The 15,106-nt window shown below is 36.5% G+C and overlaps 2 protein-coding genes across 8 annotated transcripts in view; one reads left to right on the top strand and one right to left on the bottom strand.

The window, feature by feature from the left end:
• Window positions 1-15,106, top strand: part of LOC145544668 (uncharacterized) — a 256,837-nt gene that overhangs the window by 153,377 nt on the left and 88,354 nt on the right. For 5 of the 6 annotated variants that reach the window (XM_081587615.1, XM_081587658.1, XM_081587632.1 and 2 more), the window contains exon 2: window positions 13,727-13,809. The exons of the other annotated variant lie outside the window; for it this stretch is intronic. In XM_081587615.1, the coding sequence (XP_081443741.1) occupies window positions 13,780-13,809 (30 nt within the window). In that variant the 5' untranslated portion in view covers window positions 13,727-13,779. The remainder of the gene's footprint in view (window positions 1-13,726; window positions 13,810-15,106) is intronic. 6 annotated transcript variants of the gene reach the window in all.
• CABS1 (calcium binding protein, spermatid associated 1) lies at window positions 12,666-14,781 on the bottom strand. Of its 2 annotated transcripts, none has more exons than XM_081587453.1 (2): window positions 13,446-14,781; window positions 12,666-12,814 (listed from the first exon to the last, which is right to left on the bottom strand). In XM_081587453.1, exon 1 carries the CDS (start codon window positions 14,748-14,750, stop codon window positions 13,569-13,571), a length of 1,182 nt encoding a protein of 393 aa, XP_081443579.1. In that variant the 5' UTR covers window positions 14,751-14,781; the 3' UTR covers window positions 12,666-12,814; window positions 13,446-13,568. The 2 variants fall into 2 exon arrangements, with proteins under 2 accessions (XP_081443579.1, XP_081443581.1); XM_081587455.1 differs by having other exon boundaries at window positions 13,442-14,781.

The following is a 15,106-nucleotide window of genomic DNA, read 5'->3' on the forward strand; positions in this document are numbered from 1 at the left end:
TCACCTCTGATTGCTCTCTTTCTATCTGCTTTCCTTGCTTCTCATTCTTCTGGTCTAAGTATGGGCTTCCCTTATGATCCTCTCCTAATCTTCCCTCCTCCTCCTCCTGCTTTTCTCTCTCAAGTCTATCCCCATCACACCCCCTCCCACCTTTGTTATTCTTCTCTCTTCATTTTTCTTGCTCTTCTCTCTTTTTTAAAAAACAGTAAGGTAATAACTATACAGGAAAATTTGTTTTGAAAATGTGCTGAGTTATTGCTGATGATAAAGACAATACGAACTACACTAATGTGGAGTTTGTGCACTCCTGGTTGAAAGAAACTTTATCTTATAAAACTCCAGGATAAGCAGAACACAAAGATAACTTGCCTATCACAATAGATTTTAAGTTGTTTCTCCATAGTAGTGTGCTAGGCACTTCCAGTGGGAGAAGTGAAAGTCATGGGCTATGTTAGCCAAGCTAGTGCCTGCTCTTTATTCACCTACTACCTTTCCTTGATTGACATCTGTGTGCCTCTGTTTCCCTGTCTCTGTTGTTCAGTCTCTAAGTCATGTCTGACTGTGTGACCCTCTTAGACTGTAGCATGACAGGCTCCTCTGTCCATGGACTCTTCAGCCCACTAGAGTGGGCTGACATTTCTTTTTCCAGGTGATCTTCCTGACCCAGGGATCGAACCTGTATCTCCTGTGTCTCTTGCATTGACAGGTGGGTTCTTTACCATTGAGCCACCTGGAAAGCCCTTCCCTGACTCCAGAGTGTCAATAATAATGGGAATTATTTTATAAGATTATGGTGAGTATTAAGTAGTTTTATGTCAAGTTCTTAGAACTGAGTTTGGCTTGTGTAAGAAATCGAATAGTTTCATTATTCATGAGGTGTATTTTCTGCAATAATATTCTGCAGTAAAACCTTCATTGATTTTTTTCCCCTTTTCTATAGAACTAAACAAATTAATAATCCTGGTCCTTGATCATATGATTATAAATTCCTGTTCTGAAATCCATTTTTCTAAGTATGTCTTACATTCATGGCTGACTTCTGGCCTGACAGTGCGGTATGCTTTTATTCCTCACAGTCCTGGGATGTTGTGTACACATAATAAATATTTGGAGGACATGAATGCAAATGTCATTTGCTCTCTTAAGAAAAAATTTTTTTTTGATGTGGACCATTTTTTTAAAAGTCTTTTTGAATTTGTTACAGTATTACTTTTGCTTTATGCATTGGTTTTTTGGCCATGAGGCATATGGGAGCTTAGCTCCCCAACCAGGAATCAGACCCTCACTTCTTGCATTGAAAGTCGAAGTCTCAACCACTGGACCACCAAGAAAGTCTCCTCATTTGTTCTCTTAACTCCATGAGCTTGTTGTGTTTTTATCCAGCAGTGATCCTCCTGCCTGTTTTCTCCCTGTTAAAATCATCCCTTTCCTTCTCATGTCTGTCAGGAAACTTTTTTTTTCTTTGATCTTCTCAGTGAAACTCTGTACTACATTCTGTGGATTATTTTTTGTTGCCCTAATCATAGGGCCGAAGTTAGTTAGTTGAACTTTTCTTCCTACTCCTTCAGGAGTAGGTTGTGTGTCAATAGCTACTGAAGTCACTTTCAATCCTTTGATACCAAGATTTTTTGATGATCTGTGTCTCCTGTAATTGTTTTTCCACAAATGTTTGCTCTCCTTAAAGGGGAATAAATATCTCTTCCCCTGTTTGCTTATTACTGTTTGTGCCTTTACATACAGTATTTACTACAGATTCCTTAGGTAATTATTTAGTTATTTGCCACTTGAATCTTTGAGGAATAGTGATTGAGTTACTTATATTTGTATTTTTATTCTTCTATTCTCTGTCCTAGATCTAGGTAAATTTTTACTAAATCAGTTGAATGATTTATCAACTAGGAATTGATTTAATATGTTATCAGATGAAATGATTCACGGAATGGTACAAAGTTTCTGTTGAACAGTCTCTGGAGAAACTGCCCCTTTGGATGAAGTAATAATGTTGGAGATTTCAGAAAAAGAATACCTGTACATCTGGAGAAATTTAACTTGTTTATTCTTTCTATGCTTTTTGAAAGTATGTCCTACTAGACCATGATCTCTTAGAGTGCAGGGCTGTATTTGCAACTCTTCTTTGTACTTTTTATCATGGTTGTAATTTTATGTATACATACATATGTATGTATAGAATTATATTTTATGTGAATTATATGTATGTAATTGGTCATGACTAAATACACTGGTATTTTATATCAAAAGTAATTTCTCAACTTTATAATATTTTAACATAGTGTCATATGGGGTGATTTCAAAATTTGTTTCTTCTGGACAGAAACTTTGGTGTTGTAGAACCAATTGAAAGAGTAAAGGTGCTAGTAATACTAGTGACATTCTACGGAGAAGTAAAGAAGAGACCAATACACATGTGATCAAATGCATAAGTCAAGTTATCTTTGATAGTTTTTGCAGTATAGTGAAACTAAGGAAGAAGCAATAAGTACCCATATCCCTATATTTTGGAATATTTTTCTATATTTTTGTTAAAGCTAAAATAGTGAGAGATGATGATGATCATAAATACAGCATTATTCTGTTTTTCAGGATCTGTAAAAACATAGCAATACAAAATACCACAAGCCATTAATTAAAAGCACACAAGTTCTTCAATCCTCAAGTGTTAAAATAGCCCATTGCTGGGTAGGACATTTGAAGCTGGGACCAGTGAGTTAAATGTATGTAAATTTGAAAACTGGTCCACCATTTATACTTGTGATCTTTGGAAAGTCACATAAATTCTCATAGCCTCAATTTCCTCAGCTTTAAAAAGGAGACAATGATAATCTTCCTTTATAGGGAGGCTCTGATTATTAAATGAAATTCAGTACAAGGAGTATTTGATGCAGTAATAGTGTCAGAATTTTTCTAAGTGTTCTACAATTGGCATCTGTCTTTGTGATTTTTATACTATATAATTGGGATAATTCTCCTTATTTATATTCCGAATTGGGAGTACCGATATTCAGAAATAGGAGTAATATATGATATTCTCTTATTTCTTTAATATTCTTTCTTAAGAATCATGTTATATCACGATGTGTGTTTCAGTTAATGTTTATAGCAAGAGAGATCATCTATGAAGATCTATCTAGGTTGGCCATAACCTTCTTTCCAAGGAGTAAGCGTCTTTTAATTTCATGGCGGAATCACCATCAGCAGTGATTTTGGAGCCCAAAAAAATAAAGTCTGGTGGTGTCATATGCATATCTGAGGTTATTGTATTGTATTGTATTTCTCCCAGCAATCTTGATTCCAGCTTGTGCTTCAGAGAGTACACAGTTCATGGGATAAGGATGATCAATTTTTCTGGAGATGTTTAGCAAAAGAATTCCTCTCATCTCATATTCTCATGATGGTGTTGCCAAACAGTCTTCAGTGTCCAGGTAGTGCTAGGTTTGGCTTTTTTTTTTTTTTTAATCAAAATGACTATCATTAACTCAGGTGCTGAAAACTGGAGACCATTATGGAGCCAATGTCTTCATGAATTTAAAAGTGAAAGTGAAAGTCACACAGTTGTGTCGAAATCTTTGAGACCCCATGGACTCTACAGTCCATGGAATTCTCAAGGCCAGAATACTGGAGTGGGTAGCTGTTCCCTTCTCCAGGGTATCTCCCTAACCCAGGGATTGAATCCCGGTCTCCCGAATTGCAGGCGGATTCTTTACCAGCCACCAGGGAAGCCCGGAAATCCCTCATGAATTTGATGTAAAGAGAAATCAGCATTTTAGCATGAGACAAGGAGGGAAGAGGCCTAGCTCCTCTCCGCCACGCTCCTGCGCCGAGCCATCGCAGCCGCCTCGCTTCTGCGCCTAGCTGTTGCAGCCGCCTCGCTAAGCAGAGTACATCATGAGAAACGCTGGGCTGGAAGAAACACAAGCTGGAATCAAGATTGCCAGGAGAAATATCAATAACCTCAGATATGCGGAAGCCACCCTTATGGCAGAAAGTGAAGAAGAACTAAAGAGCCTCTTGATGAAGGTGAAAGAGGAGAGTGAAAAAGTTGGCTTAAAGCTCGATGTTCAGAAAACTAAGATCATGGCATCTGGTCCCATCACTCCATGGGAAATAGATGGGGAAACAGTGGAAACAGTGTCAGACTTTGTTTTTTTGAGCTCCAGAATCACTGCTTATGGTGACTGCAGCCATGAAATTAAAAGACGCTTATACTTTATGATTAAAAACTAAATAAGAAAATTATATGTGAAGATATTTGATATTTACCGAGAAGCCAGCAGTGGAAGTCAAGAAGATAGCAATCAAAATCAGAGCTTTCATCTTGTCCTAGGGTCTTCTAGACGTAGGTAGCAAGAGATGCTTCATTGGTGGAAGGAAAACAAAACAAATATTGATTTGTTTTTGCTAAATTTTAACCAAAGAAAGAAGAAGGCAATGGCACCCTACTCCAGTACTTTTGCCTGGAAAATCCCATGGACAGAAGAGCCTGGTAGGCTGCAGTCCGTGGGGTCGCGAAGAGTCGGACACGACTGAGTGACTTCACTTTCACTTTTCACTTTCATGCATTGGAGAAGGCAATGGCACCCCACTCCAGTACTCTTGCCTGGAGAATCCCAGGGATGGCGGAGCCTGGTGGACTGCCGTCTATGGGGTCGCACAGAGTTGGACACGACTGAAGCGACTTAGCAGCAGTAGCAGCAGCAACCAAAGAAAAAACATTTATGCATATTATGGTACATCCATGGCATATATTGTATCTATGGCATAAAAAGAATTTGTCAAATTTATAAGAAAAATATTGAATCCAACGGATACATGCAAAGCTTAAGAATAATAAATTCCAATAACAATGTGAGTAGTAGATAAAAATGTGGACAGAAGTCCTTGCTTTGTTGTCAAGAAAACATATAGAACTTTCTGTTTGACCTACTATTTTACAGTTACTAAGGAGTTATTTTAAAAGCTTAAAGCAAAATATGGTCAAGGTTGAGGTAAGGTTGACATCCTTGCGTGCAGCCGTTGATTCTACTACTTGAGATAAACTTTTTGAAAGCAGGATGGCAATATGCAAAAGAAACATGAAAATGTCTATACCTTTAACTTAAAGATCTCAGTCTTGAGGATTTTTATTGATAAATTAACCAATAGAAAAAAGTTTAAATGTTCATTCCAGTGTTACTTATAATTTTAAAATATGAATACTGATATTGATGACTATAGAAATTTGAAAAATGCTTATGTTATCATGATAAGTGAAAGTTTATATACCATACTTCAAGTAAATTATACAAGTAGATAAGAACTGGAAAATGTAAGCAAGAATTAAATAAAGGTGGTATGGTGGTTTAATTTATATATAGATTTTCTGTTATTAAAAACTTACTGTGTTTTGTTGATTTTATAATTTAAACACGCAAAAGAAATTAAGAAATTGCCATTAAAATGGTCTTCCGGCTCTGATTTTAACATTTACATATTTAAGACACTCGACAGAAAAGTTTAAATATTTACTTACAACTTAAAAATGTGTATCGTTAGAAATGTGAAATATTTATGTTAATCTTGTCATCAGTATTATTTTATCATGTGTAAATAACTTTTAGAAATTTGACATTTCTGTTAAACTTTTTATTTCTTTTGATATGCTCATTATTGCTAGATTCATCCAAAAAAAAATAAAATAAAATCAACCAAACAAAAATCTGAATTTCTCCAATTGCAGTTCTTTGAGGTCTATTTTAAAATTATCCCTCTTTTCATAATTTTGCATTCATATATTATACTTCAGTAATGAATCAATTTGGGAGGATTCTCTATTCACTTAACTAATTCCTCTCCCAAAGAAAAGTAGCTGTGTATAGAAATTAAAGGCTAATTACTTACACTTACAAAATCTCAACATCAAATGTGGCTTCTCTTCTCATTTTTAAGTTGCAACATTAAAAACATGAAAACTACAACTTTACTGATGGAGAATTACTATCTTTTAACAATGACTTTATTCATTAGGGCATCTCCTTGTGATTTTAACAGAAAGATCACTGGATCAATAATCATAGGAGTTGAATTTCAGTTATCAAATTATGGTCACATAATTTAACCTATCTAAGGCTTATTCTTCTAATTTTAAAGTAAAATGATTAATTCATTTGATAAAATTGTCACAGCCCAATACTCCAAGTATAGAAAACCAAGATAATAAGTATATCTCCATCATGTAAAAAAGTCACAATCTCAAGCAAAATATAACACATTTAGATATACATATATCTCTTTCCATTTGTAATAAAAGAAATAATAAACAGAATGGAAACATTCAATTAATTTAAAAAACCAGGCCTATTGATTTCTTGTGTACTTTAACAAAACAGATATTTCTGCACCTGAAAACATTTTCTTTTTGTAGGTGCAAAACTAAAAGAAAATTATTGGAGTATAATTTTTATGCTAGTTTTTGGAGTATAATGTTGTGCTAGTTTTTTCTGTATGGCAAAGTGATTCAGTTATACATATACATGTATCCATTCTTTTTTGGATTCTTTTCCCATATAGGTCATTCAATTTATGCCTAAAAAGGGCCACTTTAAAGCTATTTGGGATTCCAGAGGACAAGCTATTTTCTTAATTATTATCAGGTTTACAGAAAGTATTAACATTTCACTAATAAAAGTACATAGAACTTATACATTGATAAATTTGTTAAAGCATTTCCATTTTTTGTATTTATGTTTTCTTTCAAATGCATTATCCATTTGAACTCTTTGAAAATAAGAGTTTGCAATCTCATAATAATTACACTAATTAGAAACAGTATAAAGTCAAAATCTAAAAATTATTTTAAGTTTTTGAAATTAGAAAAAATGATACCAAAATAAAGGATTCTCTCTCTGGTCATCCTGTAATGTCAGCCTTGCCTTAGCTTCTGAGGTCTGGAAGCTCAGAGAAAGAGTATAGGTGATTCATGCCTTATAAAGAATTCCTTTTCCTTAAAGGAAAACAGAATCCTTTCTATTTTGTTCCTATTGCTAAGTAAGATATTCTTGTAATTATTATGTTAGCATTTGCTTCTGGGTTAATCCAAACTATTTCCAGAAGCAACAAAAAAGAGTGTTATAGTATTCAAAAGTTGACATCTGTCCTTTTCATTTTTCCTGAGAAAACATCATGGTTAATTATCTATGGATCAGAAAAAGTGAAGGCTTATTCTTTATAATTTAAAAATAATATCGTAAGTCGATTTCTTTCCTTTATTGTGGATGGTGTGTTAAACAACTTGACTTTTTACCAATAAGCAATAATTATTGAAACTTGACTGCAAACCCTAAATCTACTGTACATTTTCATCAGTAAAGATTGCTATTTACAATATTTGCCTTGCTTCTATGTGCTAATGTTGTGGAATCTGAGGTGGCAGAAAGTATTAGAAGATGATAGCTTTTTTGTGTTCATCTTCAACTTATTAAGATAAACTAACTGAACCTCCAGTACTTTGGCCACCTGATGCAAAGAGCTGACTCACTTGAAAAGACCCTGATGCTGGGAAAGATTGAGGGCAGGAGGAGAAGGGGACAACAAAGGATGAGATGGTTGGATGGCATCACCGACTAAATGGACATGAGTTTGGGTAAACTCTGGGAGTTGGTGATGGACAGCGAGGCCTGGCGTGCTGCGGTCCATGGGGTCACAAAGAGGTGGACACGACTGAGCGGCTGAACTGAACTGAACTGAAAGTTAGTTTCCAGAGATTATGAAGTTAGCTCAACTGAAACATTAAGTAGCTGGAGGGCAGCTGCAAACATTACACTCATGTCTTGCTTTTCTTTTGTACATAAAAATGAGAAAAAGATGAGTAGTGAGCCACTTGATACCACTTACTATGCTTTTTACCACTAGGCTAGTAATTCTTCAAATTTTAACAGAAGTTATGTTGTGCATGACAGTAGTTGTCTTGCTTAGAAGAAATGTGCCAGTTATTGAGCTGTTGAAAACATGAGCATTGTAGTAGTTTGACATTTGCTTTGATGTCAGTACGTTTTACTTTCCATGAAAGTGTCATTCATCACCAGAAAGATGGTAAAACATTATATACTTACAGATGGGAAGTTTATTGGTGCATAATTGAATTTGTGATGCTTTTCTTTCAAGTTAGCTGTTAACAATGATGTATCTTGGTGTTGAGGAGGGCATGACAACCCACTCCAGTATTCTTGCCTGGAGAATCCCCATGGACAAAGGAATCTGGTGGGCTACAGTACTTGGGGTCAGAAAGAGTTGGACATGACTGAACGACTCAGAACAGCACATCCTGACATTAATTCCCCCAGTGATGACTTGAAGATCAGATGAGGACTTCCAGACTTTTAGTGCTCAAGGTGAATTTGAGGTCACTGGACACAATATTTTCTCAGATATTGTTTTCATTGTTGTTGTTCGTGTCTTAAAATTTTTAGGATAACTTATTGCAATGAGAACAATCTAAAATCAAGATCAAGGTGCAGTCTTAGATCTCTGTGCTTTTACATAGAAAGTAACTTTGTACACGAGGAGACTGAAACTTTACAAAAGAACTAGCTCACAGATTTACATCCTAGTGTTTTAACCCAGATCTATTTATCTCTATGGGCTTCCCCGATGGCTCAGATGGTCAAGAATCTGCCTGCAATACAGGAGACCTGGGTTTGATCCCTGGGTTGGGAAGATCTCCTGGAGAAGGAAATGGCAACCCACTCCAGTATCCTTGCCTATAAAATCCTATGGACAGAGGAACCTGGCAGGCTACAGTCCATGGGGTTGGAAAGTCAGACACGGCTGGGCGACTTCACTTCACTTTTGTCTTTCCTTTGCACCAAAATATTTTTGTGTGCGTGCTAAGTCACTTCAGTCCTTTCCAACTCTTTGTGACACTATGAACCGTAGCCTGCCAGGCTTCTCTGTCCATGGGATTCTTCAGGCCAGAATACTGAAGTGGGTTGCCATTTCCTTCTCTAGGGGATCTTCCCGATCCAGGGATCCAACCTGAGTCTCCTGCATCTCCTGCATTGGCATGCAGGTTCATTACCACTAGCACCACCTTTAAGTATGTCTAATTCCTGTTAATAAAATTTTTGATTAATTCTTACAGTGAACAAATTGTAGTTAGACTCCATCTCAGGCATTTTTGTGACTATCAACTAATTGATTTCCTGGAATAAATTTAGGTGATAAATAATGCTTTTACCACGCTAGTGGCTTCCCTGGTGACTCAGTTGGTAAAGAACCCGCATGCAATGCAGAATACCCTGGTTCAATTGATGGGTCAGGAAGATCCTCTGGAGAAGGAAAGGGCAACCCACTCCAGTATTATTGCCTGGAAAATCCGCTGGACAAAGGATCCTGGTGAGTTACAGTCAATGGGGTCACAACAGTCAGACATGACTTAGCAACTAAACCACCACCGCCACACCACATTAATATATACAAATTCCCTTTTCTTTTCTGACTTTGTTGTAAGTTATATCTAATCTAAAACTCTATAAAATGAGAGAAAATGTGAGGATTCCAACTTACAAGATTTGTTCTCATTATAGAGAAGCAGCCAACTTGGCTAGAACAACAAATGCCTGGAGCTGATACTGGAATGTTCAGATTTTTACATAAAATTTTCATGTCACATAGGCTATGTAGTTAAGCTTCTGCTTATTTACTAATTTAGTAGGGTAAATGGAATGCACTGATACATATTGGAATGTATTGAATATTGGAATATATATTCTTATTGGTTTCTGCTATAGTTTGTCTCTCTGCCTCTTGCTTCCTCTATCATTCCCAAATCTAACCTTTACTGTTTCATCAAAATAGTCTTTCTAAAACACAATTAACATATTAATTCTTTTCTTAGGACTTTAGATACCTCTCATTTTCACATCAGCATTTCTCAAAATATTACACAGAACATTAGTTACTAGTGCAATTTACTGGGGCTCTGTGAAAAATATACCTCCATGAACACTTCATATATTGGGGGCTTCCCAGATGGCTCAGTGGTAAGGAATCCACCTGCCAATGCAGGAGATGCAGGAGATGTGGGTGCAATCCCTGGGTTAGGAAGATCCCCTAGAGGAGGAAATGGCAACCCACTATAGTATTTTTTCCTGGAAAATCACACAGACAGAGGAACCTGGCAGGCTATCGTTTACAGGGTCGCAAAGAATTGGACACAACTGAGCACCTGAGCATGCGTGCACACACGAGCACTTCATATACCTACTCTCATTTAAAAACATCAGAACATATGCCCCAACATTATTAGTGAATGTTACCACCAAAAATTTTTTAGCTCCTGTGAAAAGCCCATTAATTTTGGTGAAATTAACTCAGGAAATATAAGCTGTTAGTTATATGAAATTTTAACCCTAAATAGCTGTACACATAGTGTGATACTTAATGTTATGTGTTAATTTGGTTTGATTGTGGCACCTTGTTTAGTCAAACACTAGTCTAGATGTTACTGTGAAGGTATTTTATAGATGTGATTAACAATAAGTTAACTTTAGATAAAACAGATATTTTCATAATGTGAATTAGCCTCATCTAACCAATTGAAAGCAAAGACTGAAATTTCTTAAAAATAAGAAATTTTGCCTTAAGAATGAAACATAGAAACAGTCTGAGTTTCTAGCCTGAGGACTTGCCCTGTGGGTTTTGGATTCAAAATGGCAATATCAACTCTTAATTTTCAGACTATCAACCTATGCTGTAGGTTTCAAACTTGTCAGTCTCTACAATTATAATAATCCAATTTCTTAAAACCTCTCTCTCTCTGTCATCTATCATCATTGGTTCTGTTTCCTTGGGGAACTCTGACATATTAGTGATCTGACAGTTTATTTTTCCCTTTAAAAGGCTGTATCAGTCATTTGATACATCTGTTCCATTCTCTCTCAGATCCATTGTGCTTTAACTTTTCTTCAATGGTATTGAGCACACTAAGTATTTTTATGCTTCTGGATCTTTGTTCTTGCCCTTCCCTCAGTGATACCCTTTCAGTACCAGTAAAGTCATATTCATCCATAAGTATCCAGTTTATACCATCCTTTCTCTGAGAGCATTCATCGCCTAATACATAATCATTCACTATTTAATTTAATTCATTCATTTAACAGATGTTTATTGAGGTTCTACTGTGTTCAAAACCCTCAGAATTGAGCAATGGACAAGGGGGATATGATCTCTTCCCTTAGGGTGGGGTGACTAGCTCTGTTTACTTAGGAAACTCTAGTTTATGCCCCTGGTTTTGGAGTCATTATTAATAATGCCTTCTTTCAGTCTCAAAAGTGTACTGGTATTGATGATGTATTATGTGATCATCTTAATTATCCAACATATAAACTGGTAGGGAAGATAAACATTATATCAACAGGAGTTACGTGTTGAACTGTGTCTTTCCTCCCACTCCCAAGTATGATGGAGTTCTAACTCCCAGAACCTGTGAATGTGACCTTATTCAGACTTGAGATCTTTGCAGATGTAACTATGATGAGGTCATGCAGGATTGAAGGGCCTAATCCAATGACCTGTGTCCATATAAGAAGGAGAAATCCAGACATGGAGACGCACAAAGAGAGCATTGTGTGATGAAGGAGGCAGAGATTATAGTGATTGTCTATAAGCCAAAGAATGTAAATGATTGCTAGCAATTAACTAGGAAGAAGCAAGGAAAGATCCTCCTTCCTAAGCAAAGTTTCTGGAAAAAACTGTAGTTGGAGTTTTAAAATAATGATGCTTTTCAGCTTGCTTCCTAGTTCAGTGCTAAGGTTGATATGAGGATAAAGTGATTAAAACCTTTAATGGTTCTCAAATATATTCTGGATAAAATCCAGAATGTTCAACAAACACCACATAATTTTTCTCCTGCCTACTTTTCCATTTCAACTTGTGTCATTTTCCAACCAATGACATGTTCCAACCACATGCTCAGTTCATTTTCTTGAATAATTTGAGGTATTTCTTGCCTCAAGGCTTTGGACAGGTTATATCCCCAATTCTCTACATTTTTCAATCTTTAGTTTAAATCTCATTTTTTCAGACACAACTTCCCTGGACCTGAATTTGTGTGAAGTCGAAGCTGTAGTCTCTTATTATATTTGCTTATATATCCAACACAATCTGTAGTTAGGCATTTACTTAACATTATTCTGGTCTATAGTCTGGTCTTCCTTGGTGACTCAGCAGTAAAGAATCCTCCTGCCAATGCAGGAGACATGGGTTTAATCCCTAGGTCTGGAAGATTCCCTGCAGAAGGAACTGGCAACCCACTCTAATATTCTCACCTGGAAAGCCCCATGGACAGAGGAGCCTGATAGACTACAGTCCATGGGGTCACAAAAGAGATATGACTCAGCAACTAAACAACAAAGTCTATAGTCTATCTAGTGGTGTAAATTCCTATCCCTCTTCACCCACCTCCCACATAGGTACCTTAAACTTTCAACTAGTGCTTTGGCTTTGTTTTTCTTTATAAAATATAATAAAATTATGAGTCCTTATAGGATAATTCTACTTGATATCCAGAGCTAAGTTATTCTTTAAACAATGAATTTTCATTTTTTTCACTCATATCTCTCCTAATTTGAGAATTCTGGTCTAGAATATCAATCACACTTACACACAGTAAGTCAGTTGCTGTCAAAAAGATTTATTGAAGAGAATTCAGCAAAGTGAAAACGGGCCCATTTTAACAGTTGGTGTCAAAAAAGAATGAAGATGTATGTCCTTGAATTGCTAACCCAAAGTATAAGAAGAGTGCAGTATCAATGCTTAAGACCTGAAAAAAATTAACAAAAATTCAGGAAAGGGATTTTAAAGAAAAAAATTAAATTAATTCATATGTTTACATACAATATTGTTTTGACAGATGTACACATTTGTAACATATCATTTTGCCTTAGTTTGCATCCAGCATGAGCCAGGAACCCTGTAATATTTCTTATATTTCTTACATGTGGATGCTAAACAATTACTAAGTAGCCTTATTTTTTCTATGAGTGTGGGTTTCAAATATATTTTTCAGTAGAGAATCATTGGTTGCATACTAATAAGATATCTGTTTAGAATAAGCATTTAAGGTCTTTTAATACTACAATTGTTTTTGAGATATGTTAATTTGATTCTCTTTGTCTCTAACTCACATTAAAATATGCTATTGAGGATTAACTAAAACGATGTATATGATTATATGCAGTGGGGAGTGAGCTTGCTTTATTGCTCTCTCTTAATATCCCTGAAGGCTGGTATTAAAGATCTTATATTAAAATAAGTAATTATTGGAGAACTCAATTAAACTTGGTGATAGTAGGGGAACTCTTGTATTGCTGACTTTTTAAAGTTTCCCAAAATATATTCTACTGCATGACCACTATTCTTAAATCTGTGCATTTTCTAAGTTTTGTACTTGCCTTAAATGCTCACATTCTTTCCTTTATTAAGATTTATTGCTTGCTGGACAAACTTCTTAGATGTTAAAACTAGCTGCCTAGGCTACTGCACAATACTTTGTGGCATTTCTGTTCTTGTTGCTTTCAAATCAGGAACTCATCTGGTTCTTCTTTCAGTAGTTTAAAGACACCCGTTTCAGTTGTGAAATTGTCTTCTTTATGGTTGAATGCATCTAGATCAGGAGTAGTTCCTGACAATTCATCAGTATCCTTAGTTACAGATTCCATTCTATTATTTTCAGGCGAATCTTCTGTAAGCGAATCTTCCGTGAGGTTCACAGCTACTGATTCAGGGATGACGAAGTCATATCTGGATTCTACAGCAGTAAGCAAAACAGAATGACTCTCTTCTTCATTTGCCATATCCCTCTCCATCCAAACACTGACTCCATCTGTAGACTCTTCATCAGTTAGCAGAGTATCTTCTGGGTTATCTTTGTCTCTTTCATCAGTGGTAGTGAGTTCAAACACAGTGATGAACTTTTCCTCATCAGAATCAGTTAGTTTAGGCACAACATTGGGGTCATTTTCTGAAAGAATTAAGTCAATTTCTGTTATTTTCTCTTCTGTAAGGGCAATTATGTCTGGAATAGTGGTGAGGGTTTTTTCAGTAGCTGGAGTGATTTCAGCCTCAGGGACAGAGGAATCAGTAATATGGGCATTCCCATCATCAGCGACTTGGAACTTAACTGAGGAACTATTATTGCTTACATCAGATTTACCCACTGTAGTTGAAAGGATCGGGGTGTCAGCAATGCCAGCCGTGCTTTCCTTTGGTGTGCCAGAGACTTCAGAAGTTAGTGACACATCTTCATCCCCTGGGTCAATGGTATCCAAGAGAATATCTTCTTTTGCTATATCAGTGGAAAAATCTATTAAGGAAACGGCAGCTGTTGATGAGATATTACCAATTTTCACTGGCAAGAAGTTTTCTGTGACAGACTCATTAGCCATTGGGTTTTTAGTGTCCATCAGAGTGGCAAATTCTTTCTCCAGGTGAGATTCAACATCATCTTCTGATTTTAGTCTTTCCTTTGGTGGTATAAGCTTGTTGTCTGTAGTTGTTGAAAAATCATTTTCTAGCATATGGTCATTTACTGAAGTAATGTGATCTCCTTCTGATGTAATAGTTGTTTCTAATTTAGGAATAGTGTTGTCAGCCCCAAAGAAGATGGTTGCCTCAGTTGTTGGCTTAGTGCTTTCTGCTGGAGGATGAGAATAAATTTTTGGCAAACCATCTTCAGCCATGGGACAAAGTGGCACCATGCACACTCAAAGGTCTTTCCCTGGGTGCAGTGGCATCCCTAGGCAGGAGAGTGGTGTTCATTATAGTGACTGAAGCACTTGTCATCATGGTGATTGTTGCATCAACCACAGGGCCAGTGGCCCTGGCTCTCCTTGGAGGCTGTTTGTGTGCTCTGATAGGGCACTGAGTTATGAGTACTGACATTAAATGAAAGAATTTCCCAGGTGGAACTAGTGGTAAAGAATCCGCCTGCCAGTGCAGCAGACAAAAGAGACCTGGGTTCAATCTTTAGGTTGGGAAGATCCCCTGGAGAAGGAAATGGCAACCCACTCCAGTATTCTAGCCTGGAAAAATCCCATGGACAGAGGAGCCTGGC

The sequence above is a fragment of the Giraffa tippelskirchi genome, chromosome 1, assembly GCF_054371585.1.
Source record: "Giraffa tippelskirchi isolate mGirTip1 chromosome 1, T2T-mGirTip1v1.2.pri, whole genome shotgun sequence".
Taxonomy (NCBI): domain Eukaryota; kingdom Metazoa; phylum Chordata; class Mammalia; order Artiodactyla; family Giraffidae; genus Giraffa; species Giraffa tippelskirchi.

Coding starts and splice junctions, on each gene's coding strand:
- CABS1 (XM_081587453.1), bottom strand. CDS start 14,750: ATGGTGCCACTTTGTCCCATGGCTGAAGATGGTTTGCCAAAAATTTAT.